The sequence below is a fragment of the Phalacrocorax aristotelis genome, chromosome 6 (genome assembly GCF_949628215.1).
Source record: "Phalacrocorax aristotelis chromosome 6, bGulAri2.1, whole genome shotgun sequence".
NCBI classification, from domain to species: domain Eukaryota; kingdom Metazoa; phylum Chordata; class Aves; order Suliformes; family Phalacrocoracidae; genus Phalacrocorax; species Phalacrocorax aristotelis.
The window spans coordinates 41,370,887-41,384,974 of NC_134281.1; the positions used below are offsets into that span (position 1 = coordinate 41,370,887).

Consider the following 14,088-nt stretch of genomic DNA (forward strand, 5'->3'; position numbering starts at 1 on the left):
TATACTTTATATACAGTTTATTTCACTAGAGATTTTAATTTTATACATAGTATAAAGGGGTATCCTGGTATCACACATATAGTTATTTTACTGTACTGTTTAAGAACCAATTTTTTACATAATACAGTATTAAGTACCATATTAATTAAAACAAGTGATTTTAAAAAAACCTACAGATAAATGGATGTTTATTATATGCACAGTGCAAGAATGTTTTTATATCATTGTAATCACAAAATGTGAATCTAAAATACACTGATTTAAAACTGATTTATAATTATGATGTTGTGTTGTAGACAGATCAATTAATCTTTGATTTACCACGCAATGTTAAATTTCAGACAAACAGCAGCAGCTTAAAATTACACTTTCAGAAAGATACCTTCCACAGTAACCCAAGTTTTACAAAACACTGGTTTATCCCTACTTCTGATCTTGACAGCGTCCTAAGGAAACAGAAGAATGGCACAGATTTCATTTGGAATTATCTGGTAACTAACGCTAAATAAATTCTTTATAACTTCCACACAGGAAACCTTTAAGGATGATCGAAGAGGTAAAGATGGAGAGGTTTATGGGCAGAATTCTCAGAATTTTAGTAGCGGAGTACAGGACTTCTCTGCAAATAGGAAGAAAATACTATAATATAAATCAGGTGGTAATATTTACAGAAAACAATTGTGGAAAAGAAAGCATTCATCATGTAAACACGTCAGAAACGACTTCTTCATTTTCCCTTTTGCAGAGTGGGGCAGTGGATGAATATCAGCTAATAAGAAACAGATGTCTTCCTCGGAAGAACCACTTCACCATCACAGAATATATGTGGTAGTTGCTGAGAATTGCTAACATGTTTTCTCCCCTCCCTCCCCCCAAAGTTTCAAGTTCAATAAATAGTAGAAAAATAATCCTTTACTTAAAAATCTTGAGATGCATTGTCCCAGGTTCCATACAGCAATTGTCGGAGCAGTGAACTTTCTATATGTGAAACAAACTGCAGAGAAACCAACAGCCTTTCCCCGCCCCCCACCTCTATCTGGCACTTTTCTAGTCTTCAGCTGCGCAGATTTCTGCTCTTCCAGTTAAGGAAACCAAATAATCTCTGGCTCTTTTAAACGCTCGCTCTCTCCTCTTGGCTCAGCATAACAGGGCTTCCAAAGCTTCAGCTGCTGTATAAACTTGTGTCCCTGTTTTTGGAGGTCTAACGTGCCTCCTGCTCCATTTTATTAAATGTTATGGCAGGTCCATTCATCAAGCACATTTCCCTTCCATTTCAGAGCCAACCTTACATTTATAAAAATGTAAAGCTTTTATGCTTAACACTTTACTCAGGAAGTTCGTTAAATCATTCCTGGTGAAAAGCACAGAAACAAAGCTGCCCGTTGCTGCATGGATCATTGTTCACAAGTTATGTTTCTTTTGTCGTTGTTCATTAGCATTCTGCATCCACAGTGTGTACCGTGACTGCAGCCTGTAAATGGTGGCTGTGGTGAAGAGTTGGGTGGTGCAACCGGTAGTGGTGAAACTTGTGACTCAACAGGGCAGCTGTTTGAGGTGGTGTGTCCAGGTCTAAGTCTTCATCGTGGTTTCCAACATCGACACCAGCCGACAATGGGTCGTTATTGCATGGAGGGTTTTCACTGTCTTCCTGAGGACTCATAGTGCTGTAGCCTAGAAAATAAATCAGCAGAACTAAGAATTAAAAGCAAGACTAAAAGGTCAATAGTCCACAGTGTTGTCTGCTGCACCCTTCATGGAATGAGACACAGTCAGTGCTTTATAGGGAATAAACAATTTTCCTTAATTAATAGAAAAAGAAAAACAAACAAAACCATCCCCTCCTGTAGGTTCATAATGGATCCCTTTCCCTGTCACTGTCTTTGTTCTATAAACTTTGGGGGCCGATGGTCTGTATCACCCCAAGCAGTAAAAAAATAATCATGTGTTCAACAGTTTGTTAAAGTAGAATTGCTGGCACTGATTTTAAAAACAAAACGTAACAGAATTCTTTTGGGGTGGTATCTTTTAAGCTATTACTTGGATTTTTACAAACAGACAAGAAATAGGTGGGATCCACTACCGTTACCTCTATTCCTATCAAACTACATCCTTCCTAGGAAAGATGGCCAGCTATTTTGTCTGGAAGCAGCAGAACTTCTTCACATCATCTTGTATAATCACAGTATTGTATTTTTAAAAGGAAGAGAGCACTTTTCACCTGTGAGGGTCTATTTGCAAAAATCAAGCACACATTTCTAATGCTGGTGAGCTTTCCACACTGTTAAAGAAATCTACTGAATCCATATGGGAAGTGTTTCACACAGCAGGTCCATTAAGCCAAATAATACTGACACTTCCAGCCAAGCATGTGCACATCAGGCAATTAACTTGAGGCTCTCCTTTGGCTAAAATATCTGCTACTGGAGCCTCCGAAGTTCCAAAAAACCAGATCAGCCATCTATAGGAGTAATGAGACATCGCATTCACTGGGATGTCCTAAGGGAATCATGTCACTAGAAAGCTAGCTAACCCTTGCCAGACAAGATTGTGCTTCCTCGGTGAGGAAGCTGTCTCATAAGAGGTGTCTCGGGGATTTTCAGTCCCTTTCTTTTGAAGCAGGTGCTAGTATTTACTCTGAGATTTGGACTTACCACTAAAGCCAGCTGTTACCACTCAAAACCAGTTTGCAGTACAAACAAAACCAGCACAGTATTTCTAAATGCAAAACCACAAACAAAATATAAAAGGCAAGATATCTTGCTTTAATTAGAAAAAAACCCTCCTTTTCAGAAAACTTTGGCAAAGAGCTGAAAAGCCACTAGTGCTTTTGAGCATCTCAGTCATGTTTTCAGCTTGAGACACCTAAAAGAAGTGTGTTAAAAATACCAGGCTAAGTACCCAAAGCTGGCTCTCGTTTCCCACGGTCCGAGTCATGGTTTCTAGCTGGCAGAGAGGAATTGGGGAAGAAGATTGGGTAGCCCTTTGAAGAAGATGGAATTACAGAAACTAAAAATAGAAGCACACATTTCAGAAATAGGTAGACAGTTACCCTGACATGTTGACTAGAAAGAAGGAAAGGATTTGCTGGGACTACGAGAAGTGGAACAAAAGGAGCATTACTCTAGCAAATCTGTCTCAGCACAGGTAATCTGGCCCCAAAGCCAGGGTAATTCCTCCTAGAGCAAGACTGTCTCTCAGACATCTGTTCATCCATGTCACAAGGCTTTGGCCTTCAGATTTCCTGTCCCTCAGCAATTCCATTAGTGCAACCACTGTTCTAGTAATTAAACAGGTCTGCTGTAACATACCCAGCACTACAACACGCAGCTAGAGCTGACGTCTGTGGCAGACTGCCTTGTCTAGCCCTCCTCTTAATTTATACTAAACCTCCTCATGAGTCAACAGCATTACACCTTTCTAACAGCTTTCAAGATTTAAGAAGACTTAGTCTCAGGGCATGACAGATATATCAAAATTCCCTAAACCTAAACAGGGTTGAAGTGTGTGTGTGTTGCAAACGCACATGGCTGAATACTCTTCGTTGCTAGGTATGTGCACAGTTAATACTGATCATTTGTTGCTTAAAAGTGACGTAAGGTGTCCCCTGTGGTGACGGTATGGACTGAATGTGCAACAGAAAGGCTCAGGAGGCACCTGACATGTTGGTCTCTAAATCCATGCTTACTTTACCCAGGCAAATGCAGGTGTCCAGCACGTTGCTAGAATTTTATGAAAGATGCACATGTCATGGCAAAGAGGAGAGCAGAAGCGACGCTGACTTCATTGCAAGGGATCTCCTTTTTCTTTTTAAGTAAGAGAGGTCCATTATCTCAACTAAACATCTAGATTGTTAGGGCTGGCAGAGGAAAGAGTGCGGTAAACATAGTTCCACTTCTGTCAGTCTGAATTCTGGTCACCCAGCGGAGCTGGCAGAACCCAAAAATCAGACGGCGAGCACAGCATTTAGCTGCTGCTACACTATGGCTCTGACAAAACCAGCTCTTTCGCTGAACAGTATCATCTGCTGAAAGGTGTCAAAATTGTGTAACTATGAAGCAGGAAGGAGCAAAGGTTTTTGTTTTGGTTTGGGTTTTGCAGCCTTATCTGCAACGTGCCAGACATCTAAAGGAAACTGAATAACCGCAATCATTAACCTGGGGCCATGGCAGTGATTCAAGGTCTTACCGTGGTCGCTTTCCGTTCCCGATCGTCCCCAGTAGCGGCGCCTGCGTTCTGGGCTGTGGGCATGCCGCTCAATTACCGCTGCTATAAATCGGGTGTTACTAACTGGGGGAGAGAAAGAAACAGAAGTGGTTTTAAAGACAGTGCTTTTACTGAATTATATCAGTGGGACAAATCAGGCACAGGGGAACAGGCTTTCTGCAAACTAATCCTTCCCAAATACTACTTCTTTTAGGTAGACTGTCAAGCGACAGAGGAGTAGGAGTAAAGAGACAGTATTTAAATGTAGAATAGATCAAGATCCAGCTGAACTCATTCACTTCATCTGCTTGGATTAACTGAAGTTAGAGAATTACTGTGCCAATGCTAAAGAACCTGTGGCAGCACTGAAAGCTGACTCAGAATGAAACTAACAGGACCTGGAAAAGCAGTAGATGCAAGCCCTTAAACTCACATACACTTATTTTTCAATATTTGAGTGTTGACACAGTTTCAAACTTTGGGTATTGTTTTATTTCTGTTTTAATGAGGGCCCAGAGACAGGAATCTGGTCTGACTCCGGAGCACTCTCAGATCTTAGGTGCCCCAGCTCATCTTACAGTACACCAGTATCGTGTGCAAAGTGCCATTTTTAGAGAATGGTAACGAAGTACAAGCATCCCAAATCAATGCAAGTAAGATTTACTGCCACATTTGCTGAGTATACAAGCCAGGCTTGGCCTCTCCTTTCCAAGGCTGAGCAAAGGTAGGAGTTTTGCTTACCCTGTACTGTCACAATTGCAATTTTTAAGCTGGTAAGAGCTATTTCTGGAAGTGGTCATGATGGGGGCATGGGGAATACAATGGGCAAACTTCCTCCACATGTAATGGAGATTAGTTTATTTAATTTTAAAAGTTAAAAATATATTTTTTTCGACATGAGATTAAAGGTGCACTTGAGGTTACAGTTTCAGTTAAAACATTGTTTTGTCACTTCCTACTGCTAATCAGCACAGGGCTTCCTCATGTATTTTTAGATCTAGCATATTAAGAAAACAAATGGCTTATTTATTCTAACTTTTTTTTTTTTACAGCAAAGTGATTTGGTACTTACTGATTCCTCTGTCTTCATGGCTGTCATCATCTCTCTCGTCCCTATCATTTTCCAGGTTCGACATACGCACTGACATTTCTACACACCATTACAAACAGAAAAATGCAACTGTTAAGAGAAAAATTTTGGATCATCTTACTCACGGCTGTCACCCTGGTAATATAGTGGAAGCACTTTGCGTAACTGTGTGAAGAGATGCAGTCTGAGCTTGGTGTGCTCTTTTTCCAAGACAGCTGGGGCTAGGGACACTAGGAAGACGATACACCCCACCTCCCCCTGAAAGGACCAGGCTTTAAAGTTTTGAAGAAATTGAACTGATTCAAAATAGAGCCAGGGTATAATCAAATACCCTGGAAAGAGGAAATTAGCCCTGATCGCACTTCTCACCTCTGTACCTTTCTACCAAACACAGTTTTGTCTCCCAGATTTCAGTGGTTTTATCTATCCACGTATAGATATTCCTTGAATATCACAGAAGCAGGGAACACAAGTAAAAAAACGCATGTCCCAAACAGCCCAAGCAGAAACGGTGTGGAACTGTAATACTCCGAGAAGCACCACTCCTTTGCAGAAATAAACATATGCAATCGGTGTGCTATGACACGGTCCAGAAAGCTGTGAAGCTGGGCTTATCGTTTTAGCTCTATAAGAAGTGTAGCTTCAGCTTCCTCACAAGAACTGCAAGTTAGGGTTTTTGGGCAGCAGGTCTGGCTGCACCCAGCAGAGGGCAGCAATACACAAGCACCCTAGATGAGACCTGACTTTTATACGGGTTGGCAAAAGGGAAATAAAACGGGGTGAAGCATTGAAACAAAACCAAGGAAAGCGGTTCTGGATTTTTGTTTTTGTTGTTTGGTTGGTTTTGCGGTTTTTTTTTTGTTTTGGTTTTGATTTTTGTTTTGTTTTTAATTCCCACCCTACTATTTCTCTCTCAAGAATCATCAGCTCACCCTGCGCCGCCAAAGGTGACATGTGCTGGTGACTCCTCCGATGTATCTGGTGGCGATATGCATATACTGCTAGGACAAGCACCATAATGCAGCCCATAATGCCTCCAGCCACTGGGCCGACTGGTGCACTTTTGATCATGTTCAGAGTGATTACCTCATCTCCTAAATCAAAAGGGACAAAACAGAGAAAAAAAAAAAACAAAACATAAATGCCCTGCAGAAAGGTTTAAATCAGCATCTCTGCAGATTAGAGATGATCTTCAAGGCTTTCTAGGTGCTTAACGGCACATATGCAGGACAGCACGCTTTACATAAAGATGTACCCTCTCTGAATTTCTTCTAAGACAGGAATATATAGCTACACTCAGCTACACATCAATATTTAAAAAAATGTAATCCCTGCAACAGGCCTGATGCTACTTCTTTACTGCTTGATGCACTATTTATGCTAATTTAACACTAGCCTAAGAGATAAATGTGTTATGTAAAGTATGCTCTGACACTGAAAGTGCAAGTTATTAAATACAAACAGTTAAATGCAACATCTGTTCAGAAAGGCAGTTACCTATTGCTCCCAAGTCATCCACGTAGGGGCTCTTTGCTCCCACAATGCCACCAAAACATTCCTTCTGAGGGGCACAATAGGACTTATCCAGGTGGGTCTTACCATCACTGTCTACCATACACCACTCACAGTCCAACACACCAAAGCAATCCCTGAAAATTAAAACCAAAAAAAGGTCACATTTACTTTTAAGTCCACCACTTCTCATTTGGCATAGCTCAGTCTATTTTAGAATTGCAAGACAGAGGGAGGCCAAAATAACCTGTAAACCCTCACATACATAATGTTTGGCTACAAAAACCTTCTCCTTAAAATGCTCAAGTACCACAATGGAAGTTATAAAGGGAAGCTGCATCTTCAGCATGCATCTTCCATGTCTGTCTGTCACTCAGCAAAGGGAAAACGTCCTGCTTGTAACTCCTCCAATAAGGCATTTCTCAGCACGGTGAAGTCTGACTATGGTTCCACCCTTTTTCTGCAGTCCTTTGGAAAATGGAAGAAAGGATTTGGAAAGTCTGCTCATTGCTAGAACATGTCATGCTATCTCAGTTCCCTGGAGATAGCTCATAACTAGCAAAAAAGAAATAAGCCCTCAAGCTTCTCCATGTAATGCCAGGAGTAGAAAAGATAAGCAGAAACTAGAAGCCAACAGGCAGCCACCATCTCTAATGTGCTCCAAAGTCACCACTGCAAAAGTACTGTCTACTTTCTGCGAACACTTTAGTCCACACATTCCTCCAGAAGGTGGACAAGCATAGCAGCACTACCCATTTTGCCAAAAGGAAGAGTTAATCGTCCTTTCAGCAGCAGATCTTCCACTTGCACAACCCTTGATTCTGAGAGTCACAAAATGTGGTGGGAAAGCTATTTGTTGCTATTAATGGTGTTATGTGACTCAGACGGGAACTCTGAGGTCTTCTGTTTCTGCACTGCAGCATCATGTCATGGTTGGTGTGTGCTACAATGTCTCATTCTGGCATCATACTTTTTTTTTCTTCTTTTGTTTTTTTTCTTGAAAACATGCAAGGAAGAGCTATTTTCACTTAATTATTTCAAGAACACAGTATTATTTTGAAGGATGGAGAACGCCACTTTACCCGCTCTCTGTTCTCTGATTGCACTGAGTGTTGATGCACTGCGGGAGAGCATCCTGTAGGCTGGGATCGATTGCTGTGAAAGTCATTGGCTCCTGATGAACTTCACAGCTCGGGTTTCTACATTGGGGCAAAAAGTAAAGCCTTATATTAAAAGCGTAGTCAAAGCACAGTCAATGAAAAATATCATTTTTATCTATTCCATATAATCTGCTTAAGTATACTAAAAATACTGTCTAGTCTATCGTGTATCGCCCGTAAGTTACCATGAGTACACAAGTAATTGTTAATTAACTCTGTCACATGCTGTTCCTTTAGAGGAGGTTCGTTCTCACCTGCTCTCAGCGTTGGTGAGGTTGCCGGTACATTCATTTACCTCCAGGGGGCACTCGCAAGGGCACTCACATTCGTTCTGTTCCATTCTTTGGGGCAGAAGACACACAGAAAATGCATCAGACCTCGCATCGTGATTTTAACCCCACAGTCCAGCTCCATAAAAGCAGCTCACCATAGAGAAGGCTGTTCAGTAACGCTTCTCCTTCCCCCAGGAACACAGGGATCACTCTATTCTGCACTGGGACGGAGGGCAATGTAATAACAGAGCCTCTCTGATCTGTTACCTACCCCCTGAAATTTAAAAAGGCAGGCAACCCCTGGACATGTCTCAGATCTAGATCCAAGGATCCTTCTTGCCAGTGCATGATGCTGGTGTAGACAAAATCTCCTGCAAGCACTAGGAGGCCTTCAATGAAAAACTATGTCAAACCACGAAAATTCCTGGGTGTGCCAGAATGTGCCAGAACAAAGGGCCTGATCTACAGGCTGCCCCTGAGAAACTGAATCTGTCATGGTCTTTTAGTGTTATCTACCCAAACATATCAAGAACAAACTACCCTGTGTTTTAATACACTGACAATATGGCAAAGGGTTAGAGGTATGCTAAGTCACCATGCCTCTTAAGATAGCGTAGGAAAAGTAACTGTTTTGTTTTCACTTCAGTTTTGCACTGCATGTTTTCATTTAGCTTATAAAATAAATGTGTTTTTATAAACCTCGAATCAAGAAAGAAGTAAGAAGTAAATGCCTGGACCAGGCTGTTCATTTACGATCTCCTGCTCACCTGTGGCAGTTGAGGCAGAGTCTGTCTACCACACTGCAGGCACAGAAAGCAAAGGAATCGCAGGTCTCATTGACGATTCCCACAAAGGCATTGGTGCCTGGGATTCTTGTCAGCCTGTACTTGGAGCAGTGACTGCCGTGCACAAGGTTTGTCAGATCACCCTAGGGAAACAACAAATAGTGTCAATGGAGTAGCAAGAAACCCATTGTTTCAGGGAGCTGAAGACTTTCCGCCTTCCAAGGACACCTACGGAGCCCAGGGAACACAAATGCATGGGAGTGCCGCCTTCACAAACAAGAGGCTGATAGAATTGTTCATCAGCCTGTTGAGCTTTACTTCCAAGCTACTGCTGGGTGGAAAGACTTTGCTGAAGATAGAAAAAAATATGCTTAGCTTGTAAACATTACGAGATGTGGCAGCAGCGCTGGGTGCGATATCTTGCCAGCAGCAGGCTACATTTCACTCTTCCGCATCGCTCACCGACCCATCCCCACTGTGCCAGCCATCGGTGACCTCTGTGAAGAGGCTCCGCACTGACGGGGAGGCACCATCACAACTTGTTGAAAACTTCCTAGAACATGTACTATAAAAAAAAAAATACACCACAGCACTGTACAGCTGTGATCTGTTTGGGAGGCAGACTCATTCCTGATTCCTATTTGTGTGCCACAATCTCAAGGTTTTGCCATGTCCTATACAATTTCCTTTACTTTCTATTTTGCATTTCAAGTGTGGGGAAAATGTTTAAGCCTACCTGACATAAATCAATGTATTCTGACATAACTTTCAAATATTTTTGACACTCATTTTGCAACTTCTCCTCCCAGTAATAATTGAAAAGTATTATGTAAAGAGCGGCTTCTCCCACAGAGCTTAACATCTTTTGAATAATTCTGCAGTGATCTTGCAAGCGTGGATCTGTGGCGCTGCAATCGGTATTCACGGCGCAGCAAGAGACAACAGCCCCTGATTTAGACTTCTGAGCACAAGAGGAAGCTCACAGACAACCCGTGAGGACAGCAGAGCATTCACATCTCCAAAGACTGCAGTTGGACAAACGATCCTCTGCAAATGCTCATGCAAGTTACATCAGTAAATGCATTTATTCAGTCACCTAACTAAAAGGTAAGTTATTAGAGACCTTTACTACCCATGTCACAGGAGGACATGAGTTGGAAGCCTGAGGTCAGGAGAGGAACCAAAGCAAAAAATCCCAACTACTGCTGGAAACTCCTCACCAAACAGCTGGGAACTTATTTTCATGATACTGTATGGGACTTTGCAGACATCAGCCACAGTTAGCCAGCGATCACATCCATAATCCCTTGTATGTCAACTGACTCCTCATGCAAGAACAGTTTGTGCAGCCCAGATAGCTGGTTTTGTGTTTGGAGAGGGTGAACGGAGGCCACTCCACAAGGAAGGCTGGCTTTGAGCCTCGCCTGCTGATCCTGGCAAGGATTTGCGTTTCCACCAAAAGAAACCCAACCCAACCAAAGTACACTCAAAAGCAAAATAAAACAGAAAAACACACTTACCACTAAGCCGGTATTAAATTTATAAAACCGCTGAACTGTTCTGTCACTGAAGCTGTTGCAGAGGTTTTTCTTGACAAAGTTTGGGTGGTTCAGAATGTCATTTGCTACCAAAGGCTCCTAAGTGAAAATGGAGGATTTTATGCCTTTGAAATCAGACGCAAACAGCAGCTTCTCTACAGTCCTTACCACCTCAGAAACTAAATAAGGTAGAAATAAACCAACAAAAAAGGAGCCAGACCTTGTGCGTAATGTGCTGTTGCTCCACTGGTGCATGTCCTTTGGGATCGATGAGGGTTGGGTGTGCCACAAGGTACCCTCTGTCCTCCATGATAAAGCACCTGCCCCACAACAAACAAAGTGGAGAGCCTCCCATTAGACCTCCTTGGATTTAGAGAAATAGGGTGAAATAAAACATGATCTTAAATTTACAGCTAGAGGAAGAATTTTTAAAGGCTGCAATTTATTAAAATAACAGGGCTGTTAAAGAAATTCACTGCAAAACATCTTTAAAGCATATATCAAGTATTTCCCTTAAGCTTTTAAATCTGTTTGTCACAGCAAGCCTGGACCATCAAGGACTTGAAAATGGAGCAGATCAGAAACAGAAAGGAAAACTGATCAGTGCTGTGGCTTGTCCGATTGGGGAAGATCAAGAAAGAAATGAAGCATGATGAACTTGGAAAGCTTTAAGAGTTTATTAATCTACTATGTTACTAATTAAACAGAGATTTCACACTCTCCTTTAATGACCTCCCGCTTTAGAATTCAGTTTTAACAGGGAGATAAATCACTCCCCGTTTCATTCTCAGCCTTCCCAACCTTTCCTCTCCTTTTTCAGCTTTTCCCATTAGTTTCCCGCGTGATCTCAGGGAAATGATGTCGGATCTGTGCTCCTATCTAGAAACTAGTGTGTTGCAAGGTTTTAATCTGTAATGTTTTCAGCATCTCCCGTTTCCATAGCTGCAGACAGCTGCGCTGGGGAAGGTGGGGGAGCAAGCGGCACCGGGGACAGCACAGCCTGTGCCAAGGTCAAGAGAATAGGTGGCCACAGAAGGGAGACGGGAGGAGGTTAATGCGGCCACTCGATGCTCCCGAAGAGCTCAGCGGGGTAGCAGCCGCGTCCCCCAGTGCAGCGGGGCTTTGGCTGGGCCCCACAGCTGCGCTGCTAGCCTGGCCTCCTGCCTGGGGCTGGCGGACACTTCGGACGGCTTTAAAGCCTGCGATTCCCATGGCAGTCTGCTATGTAAAGCTCTACCTACATCAGCTCACAGAGGGAGACAGCAGATATAATTTAAAGCAATCAGCACAGAACAGATGGGACTGTACACTTTAGGCACACAAAGAAGTCATGAAAAGTTTTAGTTGGATTTTTTTTTTACTGCCCCAAACCATCTCAGTTTTGCATTAGAAATCATGTAGTGATGTCGCATTTTCTCTTTTTTCTGAAAGATGCTACAGGAAACAGGAGAACAAGTAGGCTTTTGAATACCCCAGAATGACTGCAGAGAAAAAAAGCTTAGTAGAGATACATTAAAAAACCCAGATGCCTACCAGACAGTTAGAGCAGCTGTCTCTTAGTACCTGTGTGCATTTACGCAGAGGCTGTAAGCATTAGATCTGGCTTCCGTGTTAGAATGGTCTAACAAAGCATTTTGCAATATGCTTGAAATTCCTCATTTAGGGTATGTAGAAACAGAATAAAGCATCTGACCCCGCTGATTATTAATAGTTTTTAACTGTGGGGGGGGCGGGGGGGAGAGGAATGCTAAGCCAGAAATCCTGATTATTATTTTTTAATATACCATAAAATATATTAAAAAATACCCAAACAAAACCAGAAGATAATTAGGAGGATGACAGCAAACCACTTCCCTTCCTAAATTCAAGGTTTAAAAACAAAGAAACAACATTAACGCCCGAACCATGCTATCCAGTTACTCCAGATCCAAACCAGCATCTACCCCTGCCCCACAATGTGATTTTTTTAAAAAAGGGTAAAGGAAAGAGGAACAATTAAGATATGCATAGGTCTAAATAAAACTAGATACTCCAAGTGAAATCAGACTTCTGACTAGTGCAGTGCTATGTATTTCTGAGAAAAATATATCAAAAGTGTATTTTAATAATCAATGTTAAAATAACTAGAGATAATACATCATTATTACATGCTCACAGTAACTAAATAGGTAAAATGAAAACAAACAATAGAGAATGGGAAGTGTGTTCACTTAATAATGTTTTTTTTCCCAGGATTTCAGTGAAGTCTAAATATAACAAAAATAACAACAAAAAAACCAGTTATCTTCCGGTTTCATATTCCTGTGGACTATTTACTTAGCTGATGGCAGTTTGGTCTTGAATAACAAAAAAATCCACATAATCTTTATGAGAAGAACAAGCACAAATTTTAGTGGAAATCAGAGAACATGCGTTGACAGTAAGAGAATCCTAGTATGTTAAGTTGGAAAGTACCTCTGGGTCATCTGGTTAAAGGAAGGAAGAAAAGAAAAGGGGGGTGGGGAGGGCTTTAGATATTTATTGCCTGGAAGGAACGGCTTACCTTATTTTGTTTCCTCCGTCTTGGTTACAAACTGGCAGCAGGTCCATGAGAACTTTGTAGAAGTATCGCAGGGTGAAGTCAATGCCCATTACTGCCACCGAATGTCCTGAAGACATCTGTGCACTGCAAAGAGGGGAGGAAGAAAAAGACTTTCATGGCTGTATTAATAATTCATATTTTAATTACTCAAGTTTCCTACTTGAAATGACCAGCCCAAATCCACACCTCCACACTGCGGCTCAGTTCACCCTGCTTGTGTTTAAATGAACAGCTATAGCAGCTGTAAACGGAGAGAACAGTGTCTTAACAGTGCTAGTTATTTGCTGCAAATCCTGAAGTCTCTCCACATAAATTGCACCTCATACAACCAGCACGTGGAGGAGACAGGAGGCAGCCCATGGCTGGATCACGCCCAGGAATCGACCCGTCTTGGCTGTTCTCCCTTGACTCTTGCATACACCCCTACCACCTATAGACTTTTAATATTCAGCAACAGAAACTAGGACTAAAAATTCCCCACCTGCACAAATGAACTCAGGAGGCAGCTTCTGCATTTCTAGCACCTGAATCCCCACCACCTTGCGGGTGTTTATGCTTTGCACTGCTCCTCTTTGCTCAGCCCCCAGCACTAGGACCTGAATATGAAGCTGTCATAGACATTTCGCTAAATCCCTGAAGTTCCAGAGTGTAGGCATGATTATGAATTTCAGCCAGAAAAAAAAGCTGGCCAAGGTACAGATGTGAATGAGGTCACCTTGCACCAGGCAACTAGCTGGAATTTAGGTACTGGTTAATGAGCACCATGTTAAATGCTTCAAACCACATCCTACTAACAGGCCAGTTTTCTGTGCTAGCTGGAATTAAACAGGAGTAATTCACATTAACCTGGCACGGCCTCCCACTGCCTTGGACAGCCAAGTGACATTTAAAATCATATCACTTAACAGATGTTCTGATTCAGTATCTTTCCCCAGTGTAGGGCAACC

General features: G+C 42.0%; 1 protein-coding gene across 1 annotated transcript in view; it reads right to left on the minus strand.

The window, feature by feature from the left end:
* Positions 1-14,088, minus strand: part of CACHD1 (cache domain containing 1) — a 114,506-nt gene continuing 100,418 nt past the window's right edge. The window contains exons 17-27 of the mRNA XM_075097367.1: positions 13,103-13,225; positions 10,781-10,880; positions 10,543-10,659; positions 9,005-9,165; positions 8,220-8,306; positions 7,888-8,004; positions 6,791-6,942; positions 6,226-6,387; positions 5,276-5,353; positions 4,186-4,287; positions 1-1,671 (exon numbers count right to left, since the gene is read on the minus strand). Of these exons, the coding sequence (XP_074953468.1) occupies positions 1,433-1,671; positions 4,186-4,287; positions 5,276-5,353; positions 6,226-6,387; positions 6,791-6,942; positions 7,888-8,004; positions 8,220-8,306; positions 9,005-9,165; positions 10,543-10,659; positions 10,781-10,880; positions 13,103-13,225 (1,438 nt within the window). The 3' untranslated portion in view covers positions 1-1,432. The remainder of the gene's footprint in view (positions 1,672-4,185; positions 4,288-5,275; positions 5,354-6,225; positions 6,388-6,790; positions 6,943-7,887; positions 8,005-8,219; positions 8,307-9,004; positions 9,166-10,542; positions 10,660-10,780; positions 10,881-13,102; positions 13,226-14,088) is intronic.